The 22,479-nt window shown below is 67.7% G+C and overlaps 4 protein-coding genes and 1 non-coding gene across 19 annotated transcripts; 4 read left to right on the forward strand and 1 right to left on the reverse strand.

Annotated features, from left to right (window-relative positions):
- The first annotated feature begins 443 nt into the window (after positions 1–443).
- LOC112532221 lies at positions 444–607 on the forward strand. Its single transcript, XR_003074680.1, has one exon. It is a non-coding gene; the product is annotated as a U1 spliceosomal RNA (small nuclear RNA).
- CAD (carbamoyl-phosphate synthetase 2, aspartate transcarbamylase, and dihydroorotase) lies at positions 444–13,006 on the forward strand. Of its 2 annotated transcripts, XM_015284989.4 has the most exons (45): positions 444–1,012; positions 1,090–1,229; positions 1,572–1,701; positions 1,854–1,996; positions 2,065–2,206; positions 2,551–2,722; positions 2,802–2,987; positions 3,056–3,165; positions 3,552–3,697; positions 3,772–3,903; positions 3,990–4,223; positions 4,309–4,530; positions 4,777–4,965; positions 5,048–5,172; positions 5,258–5,391; positions 5,470–5,582; positions 5,658–5,908; positions 5,976–6,222; positions 6,310–6,408; positions 6,510–6,734; positions 6,805–6,987; positions 7,058–7,276; positions 7,361–7,528; positions 7,594–7,776; positions 7,844–7,948; positions 8,019–8,267; positions 8,393–8,474; positions 8,630–8,796; positions 8,887–9,051; positions 9,137–9,268; positions 9,346–9,547; positions 9,618–9,808; positions 9,872–10,012; positions 10,129–10,224; positions 10,293–10,434; positions 10,540–10,587; positions 10,955–10,999; positions 11,069–11,223; positions 11,296–11,370; positions 11,436–11,648; positions 11,736–11,861; positions 11,935–12,090; positions 12,166–12,267; positions 12,349–12,443; positions 12,863–13,006. In XM_015284989.4, exons 1-45 carry the CDS (start codon positions 646–648, stop codon positions 12,963–12,965), a joined length of 7,050 nt encoding a protein of 2,349 aa, XP_015140475.3. In that variant the 5' UTR covers positions 444–645; the 3' UTR covers positions 12,966–13,006. The 2 variants fall into 2 exon arrangements, with proteins under 2 accessions (XP_015140475.3, XP_015140476.3); XM_015284990.4 differs by lacking the exon at positions 10,540–10,587.
- A 25-nt stretch (positions 13,007–13,031) lies between these two features.
- Positions 13,032–17,274, forward strand: MPV17 (mitochondrial inner membrane protein MPV17). 12 transcript variants are annotated; one of them, XM_040698043.2, is made up of 8 exons: positions 13,032–13,129; positions 14,947–15,062; positions 15,177–15,269; positions 15,435–15,530; positions 15,676–15,760; positions 16,571–16,674; positions 16,769–16,821; positions 16,902–17,274. In XM_040698043.2, the coding sequence occupies exons 1-8, from the start codon at positions 13,069–13,071 to the stop codon at positions 16,969–16,971; spliced, it is 678 nt and encodes a 225-aa protein (XP_040553977.1). In that variant the 5' UTR covers positions 13,032–13,068; the 3' UTR covers positions 16,972–17,274. The 12 variants fall into 12 exon arrangements, with proteins under 12 accessions (XP_040553977.1, XP_015140481.2, XP_003641100.1 ...); XM_015284995.4 differs by having other exon boundaries at positions 13,032–15,062; XM_003641052.6 differs by lacking the exon at positions 15,676–15,760 and having other exon boundaries at positions 16,642–16,674.
- On the forward strand, positions 17,083–18,483 carry UCN (urocortin). Its single transcript, XM_046939396.1, has one exon. It carries the CDS (start codon positions 17,083–17,085, stop codon positions 18,382–18,384), a length of 1,302 nt encoding a protein of 433 aa, XP_046795352.1. The 3' UTR covers positions 18,385–18,483.
- Positions 18,484–19,019: 536 nt separating this feature from the next.
- TRIM54 (tripartite motif containing 54) lies at positions 19,020–22,287 on the reverse strand. 3 transcript variants are annotated; one of them, XM_015285001.4, is made up of 10 exons: positions 22,070–22,287; positions 21,727–21,899; positions 21,202–21,373; positions 21,025–21,120; positions 20,679–20,795; positions 20,442–20,464; positions 20,231–20,355; positions 20,035–20,127; positions 19,850–19,888; positions 19,020–19,140 (listed from the first exon to the last, which is right to left on the reverse strand). In XM_015285001.4, the coding sequence occupies exons 1-10, from the start codon at positions 22,235–22,237 to the stop codon at positions 19,130–19,132; spliced, it is 1,017 nt and encodes a 338-aa protein (XP_015140487.2). In that variant the 5' UTR covers positions 22,238–22,287; the 3' UTR covers positions 19,020–19,129. The 3 variants fall into 3 exon arrangements, with proteins under 3 accessions (XP_015140487.2, XP_015140486.2, XP_025004887.2); XM_015285000.4 differs by having other exon boundaries at positions 20,562–20,795; XM_025149119.3 differs by having other exon boundaries at positions 20,562–20,795; positions 21,025–21,373.
- Between the last annotated feature and the right edge of the window lie 192 nt (positions 22,288–22,479).

Below are 22,479 nucleotides of genomic sequence, written 5' to 3' on the forward strand. Positions count from 1 at the left end.
GTACTGCCCCACTTCCGGTACGCTCTCACTTCCGCCGCGTCCCGCTTGTGGCTTTACCGCGCACGGCGGGTGGGGGCGCTGCGGGCCGGGTGTCATCGCGAGACCTCTCCCTCTCGACCAACGTTTCGGGGCGGCGCTGTTGGGCAGTCCGGCCGGAGAGGGCGTGGCCATGCAAATGAGGCAGCTAAACGCAGAGCAGCCCGGGCGGGGAGACTGCTGGATGGGGGTGGGGATATGCAAATAGTTAAAGCGCGCAGCATGCCGGGAGCACCACGTAGCAATAGCGGGAGCCTCACGTGGGCTCCCTTGGGTGCAGTGCGGGTCTCAGTGAGCGGATTAGAAGGGGCGGGCAGTGGGGCGGAGGTAACATCGGGGGATGGGAGTCGCCGTGCCGTACGGGCTGGTGTCGGGGCGTGGGGAGCGGGGCGGGGCGAGAGCAAAGCATACTTACCTGGCAGGGGAGACACCATGATCAGGCAGGTGGTTTTCCCAGGGCGAGGCTCATCCCCTGCACTCCGGGTGTGCTGACCCCTGCGATTTCCCCAAATGCGGGAAACTCGACTGCATAATTTGTGGTAGTGGGGGACTGCGTTCGCGCTCTCCCCTGATTTGCGTGGTTTAACAGCAGATGAAGTTGTTATTGAGATGAAGTTGTTATTCAGGTTAAGTTGTTATTCCTTCCCCCCGCCGCACCCCTCACCGCTCCCCACCCATCGCAGTATCCGCTCCCCGTCCCGTCCCGCGCTACTCGCTGCTTCCCGCGCCCTTTCCCCGCCCAGCCGCGCGCTGATTGGCCCCCTCTCTCCGGACGCCACGCCCCCTTCCTTTCTGGCCCCGCCCCCCCGCGCATCTCCCTCTCTCGGTACCCCGCCCCGCCCCTCCCGCACTCCCCGCCGCCTCCCGCAGCGCCCCGCACGTGGCACCGCCATGGGCCGCCTGGTGCTTCAGGACGGCTCCGTGCTGCGCGGCCGCGCCTTCGGGGCTACGGGCGCTGCCGCCAGCGGGGAAGTGGGTGAGTGCCGCAGGGCCGGGGGCGGGAAGGCTGCGGGACGCGCGGGGATCCCCCGCTCCGCGTTTTTCTCCCCGCAGTGTTCCAGACGGGCGTCGTGGGGTACCCCGAGGCGCTCACCGACCCGTCGTACGCGGCGCAGATCCTGGTGCTCACCTACCCGTTGGTGGGCAACTACGGCGTGCCCCGGGAGCGGCGGGGACCCTTCGGCCTGGGCACGGTGAGCGCGGGGCCCCCGGAGCCGCGGGGCAGAGTCCTCCTCCCCCGCCCCCCGACGCGGCTCTCGGGTGGGAGCGCGCCGCGATGGGGCCGCGGGTGGGGGCGGGGCCGCCGTGCGCCGCGCCGCGGGGCCGCCGGGGCTTCGGCTTCGCCCGGGCTCCCCTCGGCGCCGGGGGTCGGCGTGGGGATGGGGGGGGGGGGGCGCGGGGCGGCGGTGCCGCTCTTGTGCTGGGGGGGGTCCCGCCCGGAGGCTCCCCCCTCCCGGAGGTCCCCCCGCCCGGCCCCGCGGCCCCGAAGGGAATCTCCGGGCTTTCGGCCACGTTCGCGCCCCGTCTCCCCGCAGTGGTTCGAGTCGGATAAGATCCACGTGGCCGCGCTGGTGGTGGGAGAGTGCTCGGAGACCCCCAGCCATTGGAGCACCGCCCGATCCCTCGACCGATGGCTCAAGGAGCACAACGTCCCCGGGCTGGAAGGTGGGGCTGAGGGGCGGTGCCGGGGCTGGGGGGCACCCGGGGGCGGCGGGCTTGGAGCGGAGCTAAACGTGCGTTGGGATCTGTGGGGCCGTGCCCTCCCTGGGGGGGGTGCTGAAGGTGCCGTGGGACCGCACGGCTCCGTGTCGCCGTAGGGGTGGACACCCGCGCCCTCACCAAGAAGATCCGCGAGAAGGGCACGCTGCTGGGCAAGCTGCTGCCGGACGAGGCCCCGGAGGAGAGCATCCCCTTCCAGGACCCAAACGAGCGGCACTTGGTGCAGGAGGTGTCCCTGAAGGTATGGAGGCAGCTGGTCGCGGGCTATGGGGTGGCGATGGGCCGGACCCCCACTCATCCTCTCCGTAGGAGCCGCGTGTCTTTAACCCTGGTGGATCCCCGCGCATCACCGCTGTGGACTGCGGCCTGAAGCACAACCAGCTGCGGTGCCTCTGCGAGCGGGGGGCGGCCGTCAGCGTGGTGCCGTGGGACCATCCGCTGGACCCCGCCGGTAGGGGGGCTGTGGGGTTGGAGAGGGGGTGTGGGGGAGGATCGGTGCGGGGGGCCTCGGGGAGCCTCATGCCGGGGGTCTGGGGTCCTCGGGGAGCCCCATCCTGCCCCATTCTGGGGGTTCGGGGCGTTGCGGTGTTACTCTTGCTGGGGTTTGTAAGGGAGGTGTGATGTGGGGATGCTCACTGTAAGCTGACGTGGAATATCATGGCGTGCTGTGAGCAGTGGGGTCGGTGACCCCCGTGCGACCCCATTTGGGAGCTGTGGGGCTGCGGTTCCCGCTATGACTCCCTAAAGTAGGGGGCACTATGGGGTCCCCAGCCTAACGCTGCTGTCTGTGCACAGACTTCGATGGGCTCTTCCTCAGCAACGGCCCCGGGGACCCGCGGCTGTGCCAGCAGACAGTGGCCAACCTGCGCGCCGTGCTGGCTGCTGACCACCCCAAGCCCATCTTCGGGGTGTGCCTGGGCCACCAGCTGCTGGCCCTGGCCCTGGGCGCCCGCACCTATAAGATGAAGTGAGCAGGGTTCCAGCTCCGGGGGGGTCCTCGTGTTCGGTTGGGTGAGTGATGTTCTGTGCCCACCTCCCCCCCCCAGGTACGGGAACCGTGGGCACAACCAGCCGTGCGTGCACGAGGACACGCAGCGCTGCTTCATCACGGCACAGAACCACGGCTTTGCAGTGGAGGCGGGCAGTCTGCCCCCCGGTTGGGCACCGCTCTTCACCAACGCCAACGATGGCTCCAATGAGGGGCTGGTGCATGAGCACAAACCCTTCTTCAGGTGGGCGCGGGGTCACCCTGGTGTGGGGCTGGGGGCGTGGGGCTGAGCCTCACCTGATGGCCCTGCAGTGTGCAGTTCCACCCCGAGCACCGCGCTGGCCCCACGGACCTGGAGGGGCTCTTTGATGTCTTTGTGGAGGCGGCGCGGGATCTGCAGGGAGGGAACAATGACAGAACAGGTGGGCATGGGGCTGGGGGAGAGGTGAGCCCCCCAGGGCTGGGGACAGGGCTGTGTGCGGGGTGCTGTGCCTGATGTCAAGGCTTGGGGCTGGGGCTGTGCGTGGGATTCTGTACTCACGGTCATGGGGCAGGGGGAGATGCTGGGGGGTCAGGGTTGGTGATCGCTCAGGGCTGTGGTTGATAGGGTTTGGGGCTGGGGTTGGTGCTTAGGGTCTGGGCTGTGATTGGTGCTCAGGGCTACGGTTGTGCATGAGTGGCTGTAGGACTACATTTGGTGATGGGGCACTGTGTTGTGTTTCAAGCCACTGTGCTGGGTGCTGTGTGGGGCTGTGGGGCTGTGCACAGGGCCACAGCATCCCTTCCCCATCCCGTCCCATCCCTACAGTGCGGCAGCGTCTGCGGGATCTCCTGGCGTACAAGGAGGTGCCAGCAGCGGGGCAGGAGGCAGCACGACCCCGCAAGGTGCTGATCCTGGGCTCCGGCGGACTCTCCATCGGGCAGGCGGGCGAGTTTGATTACTCAGGGTCACAGGTGAGCATCCCTCAGAGAGTTGGCAAACAGAGGCCTCCACGTGGAGCTGATATCGCTGCCCCCCTGACCTCCAGGCCATCAAAGCGCTGAAAGAAGAAAACATTCAGACGGTGCTCATCAACCCCAACATCGCCACGGTGCAGACCTCCAAGGGGCTGGCAGACAAGGTGTACTTCCTGCCCATCACCCCTGAGTATGTCACCCAGGTGAGTGCTGCAGGGATGGCGGGGGGCGCTGTGGGGCCGCTGTGGATCTGCACCCCACTGCCCCGTCCCCCGTCCCCATCCTGTAGGTAATCCGCAACGAGCGCCCCGACGGCGTGCTGCTGACCTTCGGTGGGCAGACAGCCCTCAACTGCGGCGTGGAGCTGACCAAGGGCGGCGTGCTGCAGCGATACCGCGTGCGTGTGCTGGGCACCCCCGTCGCTTCCATCGAGATGACAGAGGACCGCAAGGTCTTCGTGGAGAAGATGGAGGAGATCGGCGAGCACGTGGCACCCAGCGAGGCCGCTGCTTCCCTGGAGCAGGTCTGGGGCCGCAGCATGGCGTGCGGCAGGATGGGGGCTGTCCCCAGGGGGTGCCACCCCCGTGCTCACTCTGTCCTCTCTGCAGGCGCAGGCGGCGGCTGAGCGGTTGGGGTACCCGGTGCTGGTGCGCTCGGCGTACGCCCTGGGGGGCCTGGGCTCCGGCTTTGCCTCCAACCGGGAGGAGCTGGCGGCCCTGGTGAGCCAGGCCTTCACCCACACCTCCCAGGTGCTGGTGGACAAGTCGCTGAAGGGCTGGAAGGAGATTGAGTACGAGGTGGTGCGCGACGCCTACAACAACTGCGTCACGGTACAGCAGCGGTGCTCGGGGGGAGCGGGGGATCCCTAAGCACTTTCCTTGTGCCAGCACGACTGCTATATGCTGGCACCAAGACCATAGTGTGCCCTCTATGGGCACGGTGCCGCGCTCAGGTTGTGGTGGTGCAGGGAGGCCCGGCGGTCTCTTGGGCAGGGGAGGAGGTGGGCACCCCCAGTGAGGTCGTTATAGTGGAATGGGGAGTATAGGTGATGGACAGCCAGTGCCCCCCTGCCCCAGGTGTGCAACATGGAGAACCTGGACCCGTTGGGCATCCACACGGGCGAGTCCATCGTGGTGGCACCCAGCCAGACGCTCAATGACACCGAGTACTTCATGCTGCGCCACACGGCCATCAAGGTGGTGCAGCACCTGGGCATCGTGGGCGAGTGCAACATCCAGTTCGCCCTGAACCCCGAGTCGGAGCAGGTGGGCGCAGTGTCCCCCCCGTGTGCTCCCCTGTGGTGGTGGTGGGACCCTATCCGTGCTCACGGCGCACTGCTCCTTGCAGTACTACATCATCGAGGTGAACGCGCGGCTCTCCCGCAGCTCGGCACTGGCCAGCAAAGCCACAGGTTACCCGCTAGCCTACGTGGCAGCCAAGCTGGCACTGGGCATCCCGCTGCCCGTCCTCAGGTAACAACGTCACCACGGGGGCACGGGGCACACCTCAGCTGTGTTGTGGGTTCCGTGTGCCAACGCTGTCCTGTGTGCTGCCCAGAAACTCCGTCACCAACTCCACCACCGCCAACTTCGAGCCCAGCCTGGACTACTGCGTGGTGAAGATCCCGCGCTGGGACCTCAGCAAGTTCCTGCGTGTCAGCACCAAGATCGGCAGCTCCATGAAGAGCGTGGGTGAGCGCAGCGGGGCAGCGTGGCGTAGCGTGGCGTGGGGTGGCCTGTGGGGCTCCGTCCACTCACGGCCTCCCACAGGGGAGGTGATGGCCATCGGCAGGAACTTCGAGGAGGCCTTCCAGAAGGCGCTGCGGATGGTGGATGAGAACTGCGTGGGCTTTGACCACACGGTGAAGCCGGCGTCAGACGTGGTGAGCGCTGGGGCTCGGCACGGCGCGTGGGTCAGGCGTGGGAGGCTGTGCCCCGCTCACCCCTCTGCCCCCCAGGAGCTGGAGACACCGACAGACAAGCGCATCTTCGTGCTGGCGGCGGCGCTGCGTGCTGGCTATTCCATTGAGCGCCTCTACGAGCTGACCAAGATCGACCGCTGGTTCCTGCACAAGATGAAGAACATCACGGACCACGCGGCGCGGCTGGAGGCGTTCCGCGGAGAGCAGAGCGCCATGCCGCCCGCCGTGCTGCGCCGTGCCAAGCAGCTCGGCTTCTCCGACAAGCAGGTGGCCCTGGCCGTGCTCAGGTGAGGTGGGGGGCGGCCCCCACCTTGCTGCTGCCCCACGGCCTGGCGCTCACCCTGCCCCCTGCAGCACCGAGCTGGCCGTGCGGAAGATGCGGCGCGACCTGGGCATCCTGCCGGTGGTGAAGCAGATCGACACGGTGGCGGCCGAGTGGCCGGCGCAGACCAACTACCTCTACCTGACCTACAATGGTGCCGAGCATGACCTGCCCTTCCGCCAGCCCCACGTCATGGTCATCGGTTCTGGTGTTTACCGCATCGGCAGCTCCGTCGAGTTCGACTGGTGCGCTGTCGGCTGCATCCAGGAGCTGCGCAAGGTGGGCTGGGGTCGGTGGGACGCAGGGATGTGGGGAGGAGTGGGGCCGGGGCTGTCCCTGGCCTCACCGCGTTGCTCTGCCCTACAGATGGGCTTCAAGACCATCATGGTGAATTACAACCCTGAGACTGTGAGCACTGACTATGACATGTGTGACCGCCTCTACTTTGATGAGATCTCCTTTGAGGTGAGTGAGTGAGGGCTGCATGCTGCAGGGCAGGGAGTCTCAGAAGCTGCCCCAAAGGAATGGGGGCTGCGTGGCCCTCTCCTAGCCGGCCCGTGCCGCAGGTGGTGATGGACATCTACGAGCTGGAGAACCCCGAGGGTGTCATCCTGTCAATGGGCGGCCAGCTGCCCAACAACATCGCCATGGCGCTGCACCGGCAGCAGTGCCGCATCCTGGGCACCTCCCCCGAGGCCATCGACTCAGCCGAGAACCGCTTCAAGTTCTCTCGCCTGCTGGACACCATCGGCATCAGCCAGCCACTCTGGAAGGAGCTCTCCGACATGGAGGTGGGTGCAAGGCTGCCTGGGGCTGTGCCTCCCCCACCTACCACCCACTGAGCTGTGTGTCTCCCTGCAGTCGGCCAAGCACTTCTGCTGCACAGTGGGCTACCCCTGCGTGGTGCGGCCCTCCTACGTGCTGAGCGGTGCTGCCATGAACGTCGCCTACTCGGACAGTGACCTGGAGAAGTTTCTCAGCAACGCCGTGGCCGTGTCCAAGGAGCAGCCCGTTGTCATCTCCAAGTTTATCCAGGAGGCCAAGGTTGGACGTGGCTCCTGCGCTGCGCTGGAGCTGTGGCAGGATGGAGCTGTGACCGTGTGCCTGCTCACAGGAGATCGACGTGGATGCGGTGGCCTGTGACGGCGTGGTGGTGGCCATTGCCATCTCTGAGCACGTGGAGAACGCTGGAGTGCACTCGGGCGATGCCACGCTGGTGACCCCCCCGCAGGACATCACGCCCAAGACTCTGGAGCGCATCAAGGCCATCGTGCACGCCATTGGGCAGGAGCTGCAGGTCACCGGGCCCTTCAACCTGCAGCTTATCGCCAAGGTACTGGGGAGGGCAGAGCCACGGTGGGGGGCACTGAGCACCCTGCAGCCTCAGGATGTGCCTCACACCGTCCCTTCTCTGCAGGATGACCAGCTGAAGGTGATCGAGTGCAACGTGCGCGTGTCGCGCTCCTTCCCTTTCGTCTCCAAGACGTTGGGGGTGGACCTGGTGGCCTTGGCCAGCCAGGTGATCATGGGTGAGGATGTGCAGCCCGTAGGGCTGATGACGGGCACGGGCATCGTCGGTGTCAAGGTGAGCTGGGGCCAGCAGCGGGGTGGGGGCTGCGTTGGGCGGCTGCTGACCCCCTGTGCCCGCAGGTGCCGCAGTTCTCCTTCTCACGGCTGGCGGGTGCTGACGTTGTGCTGGGTGTGGAGATGACGAGCACGGGTGAGGTGGCCTGCTTTGGGGAGAACCGCTGCGAGGCGTACCTCAAGGCCATGCTCAGCACCGGCTTCAAGATCCCCAAGAAGAACATCCTACTGACCATCGGCAGCTACAAGGTGCGTGGGGTGCCGGGGTTGGCTTGGGTACCCCAAATGCACTTTGACCACTGCCGTGCTGTTGCAGAACAAGAGCGAGCTGCTGCCCACCGTGCGGACCCTGGAGAGCCTTGGCTACAATCTGTATGCCAGCCTTGGCACTGCTGACTTCTACACCGAGCACGGCATCAAGGTGGGGGCTCAGGGTTTGGTGGGGAGGTTGGTGGTGCCGGCACAGAGTGGTGACGGTGGCGCTGCTGCAGGTGATGGCAGTGGATTGGCACTTTGAGGAGGCAGACAGCACTGAAGCGGGTGCCCGTGAGACGCAGCGCAGCATCCTGGACTACTTGGCAGAGAACCACTTTGAGATGGTCATCAACCTCTCCATGCGCAACTCTGGGGGCCGCCGGCTTTCCTCCTTTGTCACCAAGGGGTACCGCACGCGGCGCCTGGCCGTCGACTACTCCGTGCCTCTCATCATTGACATCAAGTGCACCAAGCTCTTCGTGGAGGTGGGATGGGCACGGCGTGGAGAGCTCTACTGGGTGATGCTGTGGGGTCTGGGCAGGCATCCTCCTGGCCCTGCCTCGTGCGCCCGTGGTGGATGTGCCCAGCCTGATGATTGCTGTGCCCACAGGCACTGGGCCAGATTGGGGCCGCCCCGCCACTCAAGATGCACGTGGACTGCATGACATCCCAGAAGCTGATCCGCCTGCCAGGTTTGAGAGCTGGGGGTGATGTGGTTCTGGGGTTGTGCCCAGAGTAGCTGTGGGGTCAGAGACGTTCCGCTCCACTGTCTCTTCTCCGTGTCTGCCATATCCCCATGCCCCAGACGCTTCCCCAGTGCTCCCACGCTGATGCTCGCTCTCCGCAGGGCTGATCGATGTCCACGTGCACCTGCGTGAGCCAGGTGCCACACACAAGGAGGACTTCTCCTCGGGCACTGCAGCCGCCCTGGCCGGGGGTGTCACCATGGTGTGTGCCATGCCCAACACCAGCCCCGCCATCACCGACGCTGCATCCTTCGCCCTGGCACAGAAGGTGAGTGTGGAGCTGGTGTGGCCATGTCCCCTCCCCACGAGGCGTGATGCCCTCTGCCCTGCTGAGCCTGCTGTATCCCCCTCCCCGCAGCTGGCCGAGGCCGGGGCGCGCTGTGACTTCGCCCTGTTCCTGGGTGCATCGGCGGAGAACGTGGGCTCACTGGGTGCACTGGCTGCGGCAGCGGCAGGGCTGAAGCTGTACCTCAACGACACCTTCTCCAGCCTGCGCATGGATGACGTGTCGCTGTGGATGGAAGTGAGCTGCTGCCGTGGGGGGTGGGAGCTGCAGGGGGGCTTGGCCCAGTGCTTGCCTCAGCACACATCTCTTCGTTTCCTTGCAGCACTTCCAGCAGTGGCCACGGCATTTGCCCATCGTGGCCCACGCGGAGGGGCAGACGGTGGCTGCCGTCCTGATGGTGGCACAGTTGCACCAGCGCCCCGTGCACATCTGCCACGTGGCACGCAGGGAGGAGGTGAGCAGAGGGCTGAGACCCCCTCCTGTGGCTGGTGAGGCGTGCTGGAGGGCTTCCCCTCACTGTGCCTCCTCCAGATCCTCCTCATCAAGGCGGCCAAGCAGAAGGGGATCCCGGTGACGTGCGAGGTGGCCCCACACCACCTCTTCCTGTGCCAAGATGACCTGGGGCGCCTTGGGGAGGGCTGTGGGACCGTGCGCCCAGCACTGGGCACCTCCCAGGACCTGGAGGCCCTCTGGGAGAACATGGACACCATCGACTGCTTTGCCACTGACCACGGTGAGCTCTTGGGGGCACAGAGCGGAGATGAGTGGGGCCAAGCATTGTGGTAACATTCCCCACCCTGCAGCCCCCCACACACTGGAGGAGAAGCGGGGCCCCAAGCCGCCCCCTGGCTTCCCTGGGCTGGAGACCATGCTGCCTCTGCTGCTGACCGCCGTCTCTGAGGGGCGGCTGACGGTGGAGGATATCATCCTGCGCCTCTACGAGAACCCCCGCAAGATCTTTGGACTGCCGGCACAGGAGGACACCTACGTGGAGGTGGGTCACTGCCCCACCACCCACCGCACAGCCAGCCCCGGACTCTGACCGCTCTCCCCGCAGGTGGACTTGGAGCAAGAGTGGGTCATCCCTGAGCGCACTGCATTCTCCAAGGCGCAATGGACGCCCTTTGAGGGCAGGAATGTGAAGGGGACAGTGCGCAGGGTGGTGCTGCGTGGGGAGGTCGCCTACATCGATGGGCAGGTGGGAACCAAGTGCCGCTCCCTGTGCTGCTCCCCCACATCCAGGGGTCCACGAGCACCGACCCCCCCTCAGCTAGGGGTCTCTGAGCACTGATCACCCTCTGTCTGTGGCCACAGGTCCTGGTGCCCCCCGGCTACGGGCAGGATGTGAGGAAGTGGCCCATGGGAGCTGTGCTGGCACCGCTCGTGGCCCCCACCAAGGAGATTGTGAAGGTAATGGGGTGCAGGGCACCGGGGGGGGCACAACCTGTGCCCTGCTCCAGCTCATCCTCTCTCTGCAGACCCCCGAGCGGCCCCGGCACGCAGCGGTGGGTGAGACGCTGCGCAGCCGAGCCTCCAGCCCGCGCCGCGCCGGCCCCGTGCCCGAGGGCCGCTTCCACCTCCCGCCCCGCATCCACCGTGCCTCTGACCCTGGTCTGCCAGGTGAGGGGGGCACAGCGCGGCGCAGGGGGACAGCGTGCATGTGGCCGTGCGGGAGCCGTGTCGGGGCTGGGCGCCGCGCTGACCCTGCCCTTGTGTCCCGTTCAGCGTTCCGGAGGCTGGGAGCCGCGCACCGCCCGGGCGCCCGAGGCACCGGTAATGTTGGGGGGGACTCACTCAGCCCCGCGTTATGGCACTATAAGCGCAGCCGATGAGTGCAGCCCCCCCCAGGTGCCGCGCCAGCCCCGGGCCTCTGTGCTGCCCCTGAGAGGGGCTGAGTCCTTGGGACGGGGCACAGCGGTGCTCCCCTCCCGCTCAGCCCCAGCCTGCCCGGCACCTCGGGGCCCTGTGCCTCCCAGGATCAGGGCTGCGTCCCGTTGGGTTCCATGGGGTGCATGTGGGGCACAGCGCGGGGGCTTGACCCAGCTCATTTTGGGGCAAGCGTCACTGTAGCGTCGCGTCTGCGGTGCTGAGGGTGCCGGGAGCGCTGTGCTCTAACACTGCATTCCTCTCTCATGCTCAGCTGAGGACACGCGGGAGAAGGCTGGCAGGAGGGCGGCAGAGGCAGGTGAGTACTGGGGGCTGGGAGCTCTGCGTGCTTCCCACCTGGGCTCACCGTGCGCTCCTGGTGCCACAGATGCGACGGCCGCTCAGGACAGCCACCCCCACCTGTCGGGCCCCTTCCCACGCCAGGCGTCCCCCCAAGGCGTGCCCCACTTCCCCACCTCACCGCTGCTGCACCCCCTGGTCGGGCAGCACATCCTCTCTGTGCGACAGTTCTCCAAGGAGCAGGTGGGTGCCAGGTGGGCACTGGGGGGGAGGTCTGGGTGCCGGGTGCCTCCCCTGAGCCGCGTCTCCCCGCAGATGTCCCATCTCTTCAACGTGGCGCACACCCTGCGCATGCTGGTGCAGAAGGAGCGCAGTTTGGACATCCTCAAGGTGAGCAAGGGAGCAAACGCTGCGTGCCCCACGCCTCTCCCCCCGCCTGACGCCACGTCCTGCAGGGCAAAGTGATGGCATCCATGTTCTACGAGGCAAGCACGCGCACCAGCAGCTCCTTTGCGGCCGCCATGTGCCGGCTGGGCGGCTCCGTGGTGTCGTTCTGCGAGGCCACCTCCTCGGTGCAGAAGGGCGAGTCGCTGGCTGACTCCGTGCAGACCATGTGCTGCTACGCCGACGTCCTGGTGCTGCGGCACCCCCAGCCTGGAGCTGTGGAGGTGAGCGGGAGGGCCGCGTCCTGCCACATGCCCTGGTGCCGTCGGGATACGTGTGGGGGTCTCACTCTCGGCCCGCTGTGTGCCCAGCTGGCCGCCACGCACTGCCGCAAGCCCGTGATCAATGCTGGTGACGGGGTGGGCGAGCACCCGACGCAGGCACTGCTGGACATCTTCACCATCCGCGAGGAGCTGGGCACTGTCAACGGCATGACGGTGAGACGCTGTATGCCGTGCCGTGGGGTGGCGGGGGCCGTGCCGTGGGTTGTGCTCACGGCGCTCCCCGCAGATCACCATGGTGGGCGACCTGAAGCACGGGCGCACGGTGCACTCGCTGGCCCGCCTGCTCACGCAGTACCGCGTCCACCTGCGCTACGTCACGCCCCGCGGCCTCGGCATGCCGCCCGACATCGCCGCCTTCGTGGCTTCCAAGGGCATCTCGCAGGTGAGGAATGAGGCTGGGGCTGTGGGGCTGTGCGGCTGTGCCCAGCCCGTGGCCCTGCTGACGGTGCTGCCCCAGGAGGAGTTTGGGAGCATCGAGGAGGCGCTGCCCGACACCGACGTGCTCTATATGACCCGCATCCAGCGGGAGCGATTCGAGAGTGCTGAGGAGTACGAGGCCGTGAGTACAGGCCGGGTGGAGGGCCGGGCGGAGGGCTGGGAGGGTCCCCACACCCCATTGCTCAGGGCTGTGGCCCCGCAGTGCTTCGGGCAGTTCATCCTCACACCGCACATCATGACGAGGGCCAAGGAGAAGATGGTGGTGATGCACCCCATGCCCCGCGTCAACGAGATCAGGTGGGGTTGGGGTGGGCAGTCTCTGGAGGGGGGATGTGGGGGGAGTGGTAGGGTTATGGAGTCGAGGTATGGAGTCCTGGAGGGAAGAGGAATGGTGGGAAGGGAGATAAGGGCTTTGAGGGGGAGAATAGGGGATGCGAGGGTGGGGTGCTGTCCAGGTGAGGAGGAATGGGTTCCTGGGGGGGGGGCTGCAACCACGTGGTGGGGTCCTTGGGGCAGAGGGGGGAGCAGGGCGGGGTCGGGGGCGGAATCTGAGATGATGGGGTAAATGGGGTCTGAATGTGGGGGCCTGGGGAGAAAGGATCGCACACAGCTGGGGTCCTGCGGGCGGGCGGTGGGAACGGGGGCTGTGGAGGGGGGGGGGGGGGGTGGGGGGGGGAAGAGGGGGGTGGTCCCCGGTACTGACGTCACATCCGCAGCGTGGAGGTGGACTCGGACCCGCGCGCCGCGTACTTCCGGCAGGCAGAGCAGGGCATGTACGTGCGGATGGCGCTGCTGGCTACCGTGCTGGGTCGCTACTGACGCCAATAAACTGCGACGGGGCGTCGCATCGCTTCAGCCAATCGCGTGCCGCGCTGGGTGTGCGTCATCATTCTGCGCCGTGTCACGTGGCCATGCGGACGGCATGGCGGCGTTGCGGCGGTTCCTGGCGCGGCGGCCCTGGGCCGTGCAGGCGCTGACCGCCGGTAAGGGCCCGGCCCGCCCCCCTCTGCACCGCACGACGAGTCCGTGGGCCGGGGGGTGGTGGTGGGGCCTGGGGGATGGGAGGCGCTGTATGGGCCTTGGGCCTGATCGGCCCCGGCGCCTGGGCCTGCAGAGGGCTTTCCCCGTCTGCCGCGCTGGGCTCCGTGTGCCGCTCCTTGGTCCGTTCCGTGTCCTTTGGGGCCCCTCCGTGTCCGGGACGGGCGATGCCACGAGCCCAGAGGGCCCTCCCCCTCTCCGGGTGGATCCCCGCATGTAGCCCGGAGCCCACTGAAACGCACCTCCCCGGAAAGGGGGAGTTGGGGGATGGGAGCGCCTCCACCCTTTGCTACCCATCCCCCCTCCCCCCCCCCTTGTTTCCCGTGGGGTGACGGCACCGTCTCTGCTGCCAGCCCCTGCTGAGGGTGGTGCCAAGCGCTGGGGCTGTGCCAGGCCACCTCACCGTTCCCTTTGTTATTTTTATCTCCCTTGATGGAATTCACTGCCTGGCACCCGCTGTGGGACTGTGCCGCCACGATGTTCCTCCGTGTCCTGGAGGGGGGCCAGGCAGAGCCGGGGGGGGGGGGGGGGGGGCCTCACACCGGGTACACACTGCAGTTCGAGACTTGCTCTGGGTTCCTCCTCACCATTGCTTCTCCCCACCAGAGCTGACTTCTGTGGTGTGGGGCAACCCCTGGGCCGACCGTGGGACCGAGCAGCCCTCGGTGCTGAATGGCATTGGGTGGCTGAGGAGGGGCTCTGTCCTTGCGCCTGGGCACACTTGAAGGACTGCAGCCCCCCACGCTCCAGCCCTGAGCTCCAGTCCCGCTGTGCAGCTGCAATGTTCCCCCGACACAGAGCTGCAGCCGGGGCCAGGCCAGGGACAATTCCTGGCAGCTGCTCGCACTGGGGGCAGCCAGCAGCGGTGAGAGCTGCGGGGCAGCACTTTACCTCCCGCAGGCCGGGCTGGGGGCCAGGATGCCAGCAGAGCCTGAGTCCGGCAGCAGCAGCACGTGCCCACAACGGTGACCTGGTGGCCTCTGCCTGCAGTGAGCGGCCCCGCAGCCAACGAGGCCCGCGGGGGCTGCCTACACTGTGCCCTACTTAGGCTTGAGTGCGCTCCAGGGCCCTTGGCTGCAGCGCGTGGGAGCAGCAGACTCAGCAAGCAGGGCCTGGGGGATCAGCTTAGGGCTGGGGGACGCAGCGGTGAGTTCCAGTCCTGGGTTATGGGTTAGCATTGGGGTCACCTGACCCTCCTGGGCCACCCCAGCTGCACAGTCTGGCCATTGCCCGTCAGAGTGGGTGCGCGTGCTGGGGGTTGCATCTCCCTGTGGGTGAATTCAGGCTGTGGGGTGCTGGGTGTGCAGTGCTGTGGCTGTGCCTTTAGGCTGGAGTCTGCCCTGTGAGGGGCTGCAGGAGCTGATGCGGGGGGTGCTCCAAGTTCTCAAGAAGGGGGCAGAAGTGTGGGGGCTGGAGCACTGCCTTGGGAACCAGAGTGCTGGGAGCGAGCATGGAGCCCGCGAGGGTTGGGGCACAGAGCGCCGAGCCAAGGGAGTTGCGTCGAAGAGGTCGGGAGGGCAGGACGGGGCGGGGGCTGCCAGAGACCTGCTGAGCTGCACCCCACCGAGAGCGTGGGCACGCAGCTCAATCCTGCACACTGATATGGAAACACTGCTCCGAGCTGTGCCAACGGCCAGGAGGAACCGGGAGCGGTCCTGGCACCGAGCGAGGAACGGCACAACTGGGGATCAGCTGCTCGTGGGGCTCGGGCAGGACCCCCACCCTGTGCCCGCCGCCCTCCTGAGCTCCGTGCTGGTTGCAGGGGCACTGATGGGAGCCGGTGATGTGATCGCACAGCAGCTGGTGGAGCAGCGCGGGCTGCGCGGGCACCACAGCCAACGCACCCTGAAAATGATGGCCATAGGCTTCTGCTTTGTGGTGGGTGCTGATGCGGGGGGCACCCGTGCTGAGCTGCGGGGTGGGCGGGTGGCTGCCCGGCTCCTGTGGGCACCCCACGGCCCCAGCACCGCGCTCAGCACGCAGCTCTTGCAGGGCCCCGTTGTGGGCGGGTGGTACAGGATCCTGGACCGGCTCATCCCAGGGGCCACAAAAGCAGTGGCCGTGAAGAAGATGGTGCTGGATCAGGTCAGTGCCCGTGGGTGTGGGGATGGGGCGGCACGACGGTGCTGCCTCCCTCCTGCTGCCGCTCTCGGGTGCTCCCAGATTTGCAGGCCCCGTGCCTGCAGCTGTGTGCTGGGGGCTCCCCGGGCGCTGCAGGGCCTCAGCCAGGCTCCTGCTGCTCTCTTGCAGGGTGCCTTTGCACCGTGTTTTCTCGGCTGCTTCCTCGCCATCACCGGGGCGGTGAACGGGCTGTCGGTGGAGCAGAACTGGGCCAAGATCCAGCAGGTGCGTGCCTGCCCCGAGCGCTGTGGGGCTGTTGGGGCTGGGATGCCCGCTTGGCTCTAACATCCGCAGTGCTGCCCTGGTGCTGGGTTTGCCCCTGACCTCCCTGCTCCCTCCTGTCCTCGTGGCTGTTGTGTCCCCAACCCAGAGCCGGCTGCTGCTGCCGCCCCACTGCTGGGGTGGGGTGATGACGGCTATGGGACACAGAGCAGCCACTGCGGGGCCAGACCCAGGTCAGTGCTTGGTGCAGCGTCTTACAGGAGGTGATGAGCGCGGGAGTGGGACACGCTGTGGAGTCCCACATGGGCCGGATGTGGTGCCCCCAGCTCCCCGTGTGCCATCTGTCCCCTCTCCTGGCCACGTCTCAGAGCCATTACGGAGATGGTTCCCATTAGCAGCGATTGCTGGAACCCAGCGCAGGCGCTGAGTCAGCGCGGCCGGAGGGTGACTCACCGGGGAGCGGGTGCCCACCCGCCGTGGGACACGGCACAGGGGGATGAGGGGTGTTCACCCATCTGTCGGGGTGCAGCACGCGGTACCTGCAGGTGTGTACCTGTAGGTTACCACCCTGCGGGCTGTAACTGGAGCCGGCTGCACCAGGTGGGCTGAGAGCTCTGCTCTGGGGACACCTTCACCCCCACTTGGGGCACATCCGCCTCTCCCCACGTAGAGGGAGCGTCACAGCGCATCCATCACCCCAGTGCTCGCTCTTCCCGTTCTGGGCCGCCGGCCAGTGCCGGGAGGAGGCCGGATCCCGGCTGAGTCACAGCCAGGCTGGGCAAGGGGATGGGAGGCGTGCTGCACTCCCCCCTTGTCCCTGACATCTGTGACCCCGGGGGGCTGCAACAGAAGCTGTGCCCCAGAGCTGCCACAGCACTCCTGGCCGCCTCCTGCTCTCACGCTGCCACCACTCCCGGCCCTACATGGGCACATCCCCAGGCAGGGGAAGGAGGACCTACCTTTGCCCAGCTTGGGGGGGACTACAGTCCCTGCCTGCTGCATGCTGGGTCACAGCTGTCCCTGCACTGCTCCTCTGCCCTCAGCTGTGCCGGGCTGTGTGGGGTGGTGTGGTTGCAGGGCTGCTCCCTCCGCTCATGGCCTCCACCTTCCCCAGGACTACGTGGACGCTCTGCTCACCAACTACTGTGTAAGTGCTGAGGATGGAATCCTGGGTTGGATTCCCTGATCCCGTGGCACAGAGCTGCCTGCGGCCCCTCATATCGCTCCTCCCCTCTGCCCAGATTTGGCCGCCGGTGCAGATCGCCAACTTCTACTTCGTCCCTCTGGCCCACAGGTAGCAACACGGCCCCATGGCCCCACAGCTCCCGCCGCCTATGGCTGTGTCTGCTGACCCATCCACCCCTCTGTTCCCAGGTTGGCCGTCGTGCAGTGTGTTGCCATTGTCTGGAACTGCTACCTGTCCTGGAAAGCAAACAGGCTGTGAGGGGGGAGCCGTGCTCCAGGTGCCCCCACCCACCGCCTCTGGGGCCTCGGCCAGGGAGCGTGTGTGGGGCTGGAGCGCCGTGCGGTCCCCCATGGGGATGCCGTGGCAGCGATGACCCCGTGTGGCCGTGGGACCTCTCTGCCCGTGCTCTGTGCCCTGCCCAGCATGGGGGGTGCTCCGTCCTTCCCCAGCCTCGCTGCTGGCTCGCACCCCACGTGCGACAGTGCACGACAGTACCTCCACTCGGCCTTGATTCGGGCCCTTCAGGAGCACCCAATAAATGCACCTCTCTGCCGCCCCCGACGACGTGTGAATTATCGGCCCCCCGCCACCCTGTGGCCTTTTGGGGTCGGGGGTTCAGCCCTCGGCCCGTCGTCCCCCATCCTCGCCGGGCGCGGTGCCGCGGTTCCGTACCCCCGAGCCTCATGGCACCGCGCTCGCCGCTATGAGTCACGCCGTTGGCCACCGCCGCTTCCTCGGGGCCGTCTGCAGCGCTTGGCCGCGGCGTGCGGGACCGGCGCGGTGCCAGGGGGGGTGCACCGGGAGGGGGGGTGGGGTGGGGGGAGGAAGGGTCGGGGGGATGTCGAGTCGTTGCGGGGGTCCGGCACCCCATCTCCGACGGGAAACGCGGCCCCGACGGCCGCCTCGCCCCGCGCCGCCCCTTCAGCACCACGGAGAGCGGAACCGGGAGAGGGGCGCGGGGTGCGGGCGGGGGCGGTGCGGGGCGCCGGGAGAGGTGCGGGGGGTGAGCGGCCACCGGAGCGATGCGAGTTCCGGAGGGACCGCTCCCGGTTCCGGTGCGGTCCGGACCCGCCGCCCCCCGCAGCCCCGCACCCCCCGCCCCCGCCCGGTGCGTGCCCGCCGCTGACGTCAACCCCGCTCCGGGCCCCATATAAAGCCCCGAGCGCGGCTCCGGCTCAGCCCCGCGGGGACGGACGGAGCTCCGCGCAGCGCACGGCGCCCAGAGCTCAGCGCAGCGGTACGGGCGGGACGGGACGGGGCGGTGCGGGGCGGTGCGGGACGGGCCGGGGGGGCGCTCGGCCTCGGGGAAGCCCCGTCGGGTGCGGACTCCGCGCTGACCCGCGGCCCCGCAGGTGCGGACGAGCCGAGATGCGGCGGGCGCTGCTCACCGTTCTGCTGCTGCTGTGCCGCCCGTTCCCCGCCGCCCCCCGCCCCGCCCGCCCCGACGGCCCCGACGGCCCCGGCTCGGGGGTCCCCGCGGCGGAGGGGAGATCCGAAGCGCCGTGGCCGCCGCTGCCCGCGGAGCCGTGGAGGACTCGGAGGGACGACCCGCCGCTCTCCATCGACCTCACGTTCCATCTCCTGCGGCACCTCCTGCTGCTCGCCCGCGCCCAGAGCCAGCGCGCCCGCGCCGACACCAACCGCCGCATCCTCGACGCCGTGGGGCGCTGAGCCTCGCGCCGGCACCGCACCGCGCCGGGACCGCTCCGACGGGTGCGCGGCTCCGGGACTGCCCTCCGGGCCGGCCCCGAGCCCGTTTTGTAATAAAACGCTGTAGAAAAGCCGTAGTGTGGAGCTGCGTGCGGGGCGCCGCCTCCGTCTCCGCTCCGTCCCCACCTTCGGATACTTGCAGCCCACGGTAAGACCCTCCCCGAGCCCCCCCCAGTTCCAGGCTGAGTGTCCCCGTTGCGCCCCCGTCCCCGGCCGGCAGCCGTCACTGCCCCCCATCCCCTTCTGCCGCTGAGGGCCCACCAGCTTTGGGGACGGCACTCGGGCCGCAGACTGAGCTGGGACCCACGGGGCGCAGAGACACCCCGTCCCCGTCCCCGTGCATCAGCGGTGACGTGGGGCGGCTGACGCGGCGCCGGGGTGGGGGCACGGGCCGTGACCCACCGGTAATTGCAGCGCTGTGTGCTCAGCCCGGTGCTGTTTGCTCGGCACACCCAGGGGACGGTGCTGCCAGACGGAGCTGCGGGGGTGGCAGACGTGGGTGCTCCCCCCAGACGTGGGGCTGCGGGCGGAACGCAAAGCCCCACTGCGAGGCGACCCCGCAGCCACCTCATCCCCACACAACACACCTCACAGCGTCCTCTCGCTCGGTTTAATGAGGGGTGGGGGCAGCCCCGCCGTGTGGGGCTTCATAGCAGTCATAGGGCTGTAGGGTTTGCTGGTGTCAATGCTGTGCCGTGAGTCTGGCTCAGTGCTGACCTGCACCGGATATTGGCCTCAGCGCTGTGCCCAGCACAAAGTCCCCATCCCATCCCATCCCCATCTCATCCCCATCTCATCCCTATCTTATCCCCATCCCATCTTCATCCCCATCCTATCCCCATCCCCATCCCCATGCTATCCCCATTCCCATCCCTATCCTATCCTTATCCCCATCCCATCTTCATCCCCATCCTATCCCCATCCCCATCCCCATCCTATCCCCATTCCCATCCCTATCCTATCCTTATCCCCATCCTATCCCCATCCCATCTCATCCCCATCCCATCCACCTCTTAAACCCATCCCCATCCTATCCCATCCCCATCCCCATCCTATCCTGATTCCCATCCCTATCCTATCCCTATCCCTATCTCCATCCTATCCCCATCCCATCCTCATCGTCATCATATCCCCATCCCATCCCCATCCCCATCCCCATTCTCATCCCCATTCCCATCCCATCCCCATCCCCATCCCCATCCCCATCCCCATCCCCATCCTATCCCCATTCCCATCTCTATCCCCATCCTATCCCCATCCCATCCCTCTCCTATCCCCATCCTCACTCCATCCCTCTCCCCATCCCATCCACAGCCACCCTCACCCCATTCCCTTCCACCGCATCTCCATCCCATCCCCATCCCTCTCCCCATCCCATCCTCATTCCTCTCCCCACAACCCGGCTCATCCCCACAGAGCATCTCACCATGGGGAGAGCTCAATGGCTTCTGCCTTGGCCCCACATCTGCGGAGAAAAAGCAGTGGACACACAGAGGGAGGGACACGTGGTGCAGTGTGAGACCATGCACCATACATGGCCACGCTGCAGCCACAGAAGCACCATGGTGGCTGCAGCACAGCATAGCACGGCACGGCACAGCGCACGCTCACCCTCAGCAGCCTCGGGTGCCTCCAGGCTCTCCTCATCCCCCACACCCTCACTGCTGTCTGTGGGTCCGTCCCCATCGTCCTCACCCAGCGCTTCTGTGGGGCAGAGGCACACTTCAGTGTGAGGACATCCCCGCAGCAGCCCCCCCCCCCTCCCCCCCCCCCCCCCCCCGAGGCAGCTCCCTCCCCATGTTGGCACCTGGCTGGAAGTCGATGGTGCGCAGCATCTCAGCAACGTGGTCCACATTGATGGAGAAGTGGTCCATGCTCTCATAGCCGGGCTCAGGGCGGCTGCTCATCGACACCTTGGACATGTCTGTGATCCTGGGGGTAGAGCAAGCAGCATGAGCCCCCCCCACCTTCCCCCCCCCCATGCCATCCCCATCTCGTCCCCTCCCACCCCCACTCACTTCTTCAGGAGCTCCTTGGAGTGCTGTGGGGGAAAGCAGAGTGCCGTCAGCATCCCAGGAGCAACGCACCGAGCCGCGGGGCACAGGGCACAGCCCCCCGCACACAGCCCCCCCAGACACCTGCAGGTACACGGCCATCTGGGGCTCCTCCATGGCCTGGATGGCCGTCTCCACCAGCTTGGAGGAGGCCTCCAGGTGGTCCCCGTACTGCCGGATGAGGCCGCGCACGCGCTGCACCTTGGCCTCCTGCTCGCGGGCGATGCTCTGCAGCAGCTCCTTCTTGCGCTCCTCCAGGATGCTGCAGAGCGAGTCGAAGCGCAGCCCCACGTGCTGCTTCTGCCGGCGGCCGTTCTCCTACGGGACCCCCCCCAAACCGACCCCGGGGCTCAGGGGGCTGCCGTGCTCCCACCCCACAGCCCCACTGACGGCACCGCCCCGGGGACGCCCGCACTGCGTGGCTGCGGTGGGGATTTCCCACCCAGAAACGTCCCTCCGTGTGGACGCACAGCCCGCAGGGTGGGGTCCCAATCCACGCACAGGGCGTGGGGGGCGGGGGGGGAGGCACGCATAGGGTCAGCCCCACCTCGATGGTGCGGCAGATCTCCTCCATCTGCGTGATGATGGCCTGGATGCGGTCGTTGCCCGCCACCAGCATGGCGATGCCGTCGCTCAGCTCGCTCTGGGGGCGGAGCAGCGTTGGGGTCGCACTGGGGGACCCCCCCACTCCGTGCCCATTCCCCCACCCCTGGGGGTCACCCACCTTTTGGCGCTGGTACACGGCGGGCAGCGGGGCGACCTCGCAGTCCTTGTGAGCGCCGAACACCTTGCAGAGGGAGCAGGTGGGCGCCTCGCAGCGCAGGCAGTAGATGTTGATGCGCTCGTCCTCGTGCTCCTCGCACATCAGCTGCTGCTCCGCCTTGGCGTGCAGGGGGCTGCGGGGGGAGGGCGGAGAGGGCGCTGCGCCCCACGGCACGGCCCCACGGCCCCCTTCTGCCCCATAGCATCCCTCTGCCCCGTGGCACTCCCTCCCCCGCGGCACCCCTCTGCCCCACATCACCCCCAGCCCCACAGGAGCCCCTTTAGCCCAAATTCCCCCCCACCCAGGCTCATACCCCCTCGTGTCCCCCCTGCGCAACCCTCCATACCCCACACACCACGGCACCCCCCCGCCCCACCTCACCCCACGGTGCCCCCAAGCCCCCTCAGGAGCCCCTTTATCCCCAATCCATCCCCCCCACCCCACGGGCTCCCTCCCACTCGTGTCCCGCCTGGAGCCGCCCCGCACCGCGCCGATTCCTGCTTGTAGATGTCGATGATGTTCTCCACCAGCAGGTTCCGCTGCAGCCCGTACACCCCGTGCCGGTCCAGCACCACCTCGTGGCGGCACGACGGGCACCGGAACCGCCCCCCGGACGGCCCCGCGCCGGAACCCCGCGACTGCCACAGCGGGTTGGAGGCCTGAGGGGTGGACGGGGGGGGGGTATAAGGGGAGAGCAGGGCGGGGGGGGTCAGCGCGCCGCTCCGGGAGAGAGAACCCCCCCGCTCCTCCCGTGCACGGAGCTCCCAAGCCCGGGCGCAGCTCCCAGGTCCCGGCTCCCCGCCCCGCAACGCCCCGCAGCGCCCCGCACCTGGAAGACGTCGTTGGCGCACTTGCGGCAGAGGTTGTGCTGGCAGGGCAGGATGACCACGGGTTTGGTGAACATCTCCAGGCAGATGGGGCAGATGAGCTGTTTCTCCAAGCTCTCCATGCTCCGCGCTTCCGCCAGCAGCGGCTTCAGCCCCACCGCGAAGTTCATCTCCGCGGTCCCGGTACCTCTCCGGTACCTCTCCGGCCCCGCACTGCCCCGCTCCGGCCCCGCGGCTCTAATTTTAGCCGCCCCCGCCCCGTCGGGGCCGCGCAGCTGTCGGCGGCGTCGGGTGACACTGAGTCACGGCGGGCGGCCGTCCCACCGCCGGGGTCACTCCGTCCCGACGCCCCCCGGGAGCGGTACGGCGCTGCCATCCCAGCCCGGCTCCACCGCTGCCCCCCCCCCCCACC

This window comes from Gallus gallus, chromosome 3 (genome assembly GCF_016699485.2).
Source record: "Gallus gallus isolate bGalGal1 chromosome 3, bGalGal1.mat.broiler.GRCg7b, whole genome shotgun sequence".
NCBI lineage: Eukaryota > Metazoa > Chordata > Aves > Galliformes > Phasianidae > Gallus > Gallus gallus.

Coding starts and splice junctions, on each gene's coding strand:
- UCN (XM_046939396.1), top strand. CDS start 17,083: ATGACCCCGTGTGGCCGTGGGACCTCTCTGCCCGTGCTCTGTGCCCTG.
- TRIM54 (XM_025149119.3), bottom strand. CDS start 22,237: ATGAACTTCGCGGTGGGGCTGAAGCCGCTGCTGGCGGAAGCGCGGAGC. Junction 21,900..22,069: donor GCGCCAACGACGTCTTCCAG/GTGCGGGGCGCT, acceptor TCCACCCCTCAG/GCCTCCAACCCGCTGTGGCA. Junction 20,128..20,230: donor CACCATCGACTTCCAGCCAG/GTGCCAACATGG, acceptor TCTGCCCCACAG/AAGCGCTGGGTGAGGACGAT.
- MPV17 (XM_015284995.4), top strand. CDS start 14,547: ATGCGGGGGGTGCTCCAAGTTCTCAAGAAGGGGGCAGAAGTGTGGGGG. Junction 15,270..15,434: donor AGAAGATGGTGCTGGATCAG/GTCAGTGCCCGT, acceptor GCTCTCTTGCAG/GGTGCCTTTGCACCGTGTTT. Junction 15,761..16,570: donor CACTGCGGGGCCAGACCCAG/GTCAGTGCTTGG, acceptor CTCTGCCCTCAG/CTGTGCCGGGCTGTGTGGGG.
- CAD (XM_015284989.4), top strand. CDS start 646: ATGAAGTTGTTATTCAGGTTAAGTTGTTATTCCTTCCCCCCGCCGCAC. Junction 10,225..10,292: donor CCACCAAGGAGATTGTGAAG/GTAATGGGGTGC, acceptor CTCTCTCTGCAG/ACCCCCGAGCGGCCCCGGCA. Junction 10,435..10,539: donor CTCTGACCCTGGTCTGCCAG/GTGAGGGGGGCA, acceptor TGTCCCGTTCAG/CGTTCCGGAGGCTGGGAGCC.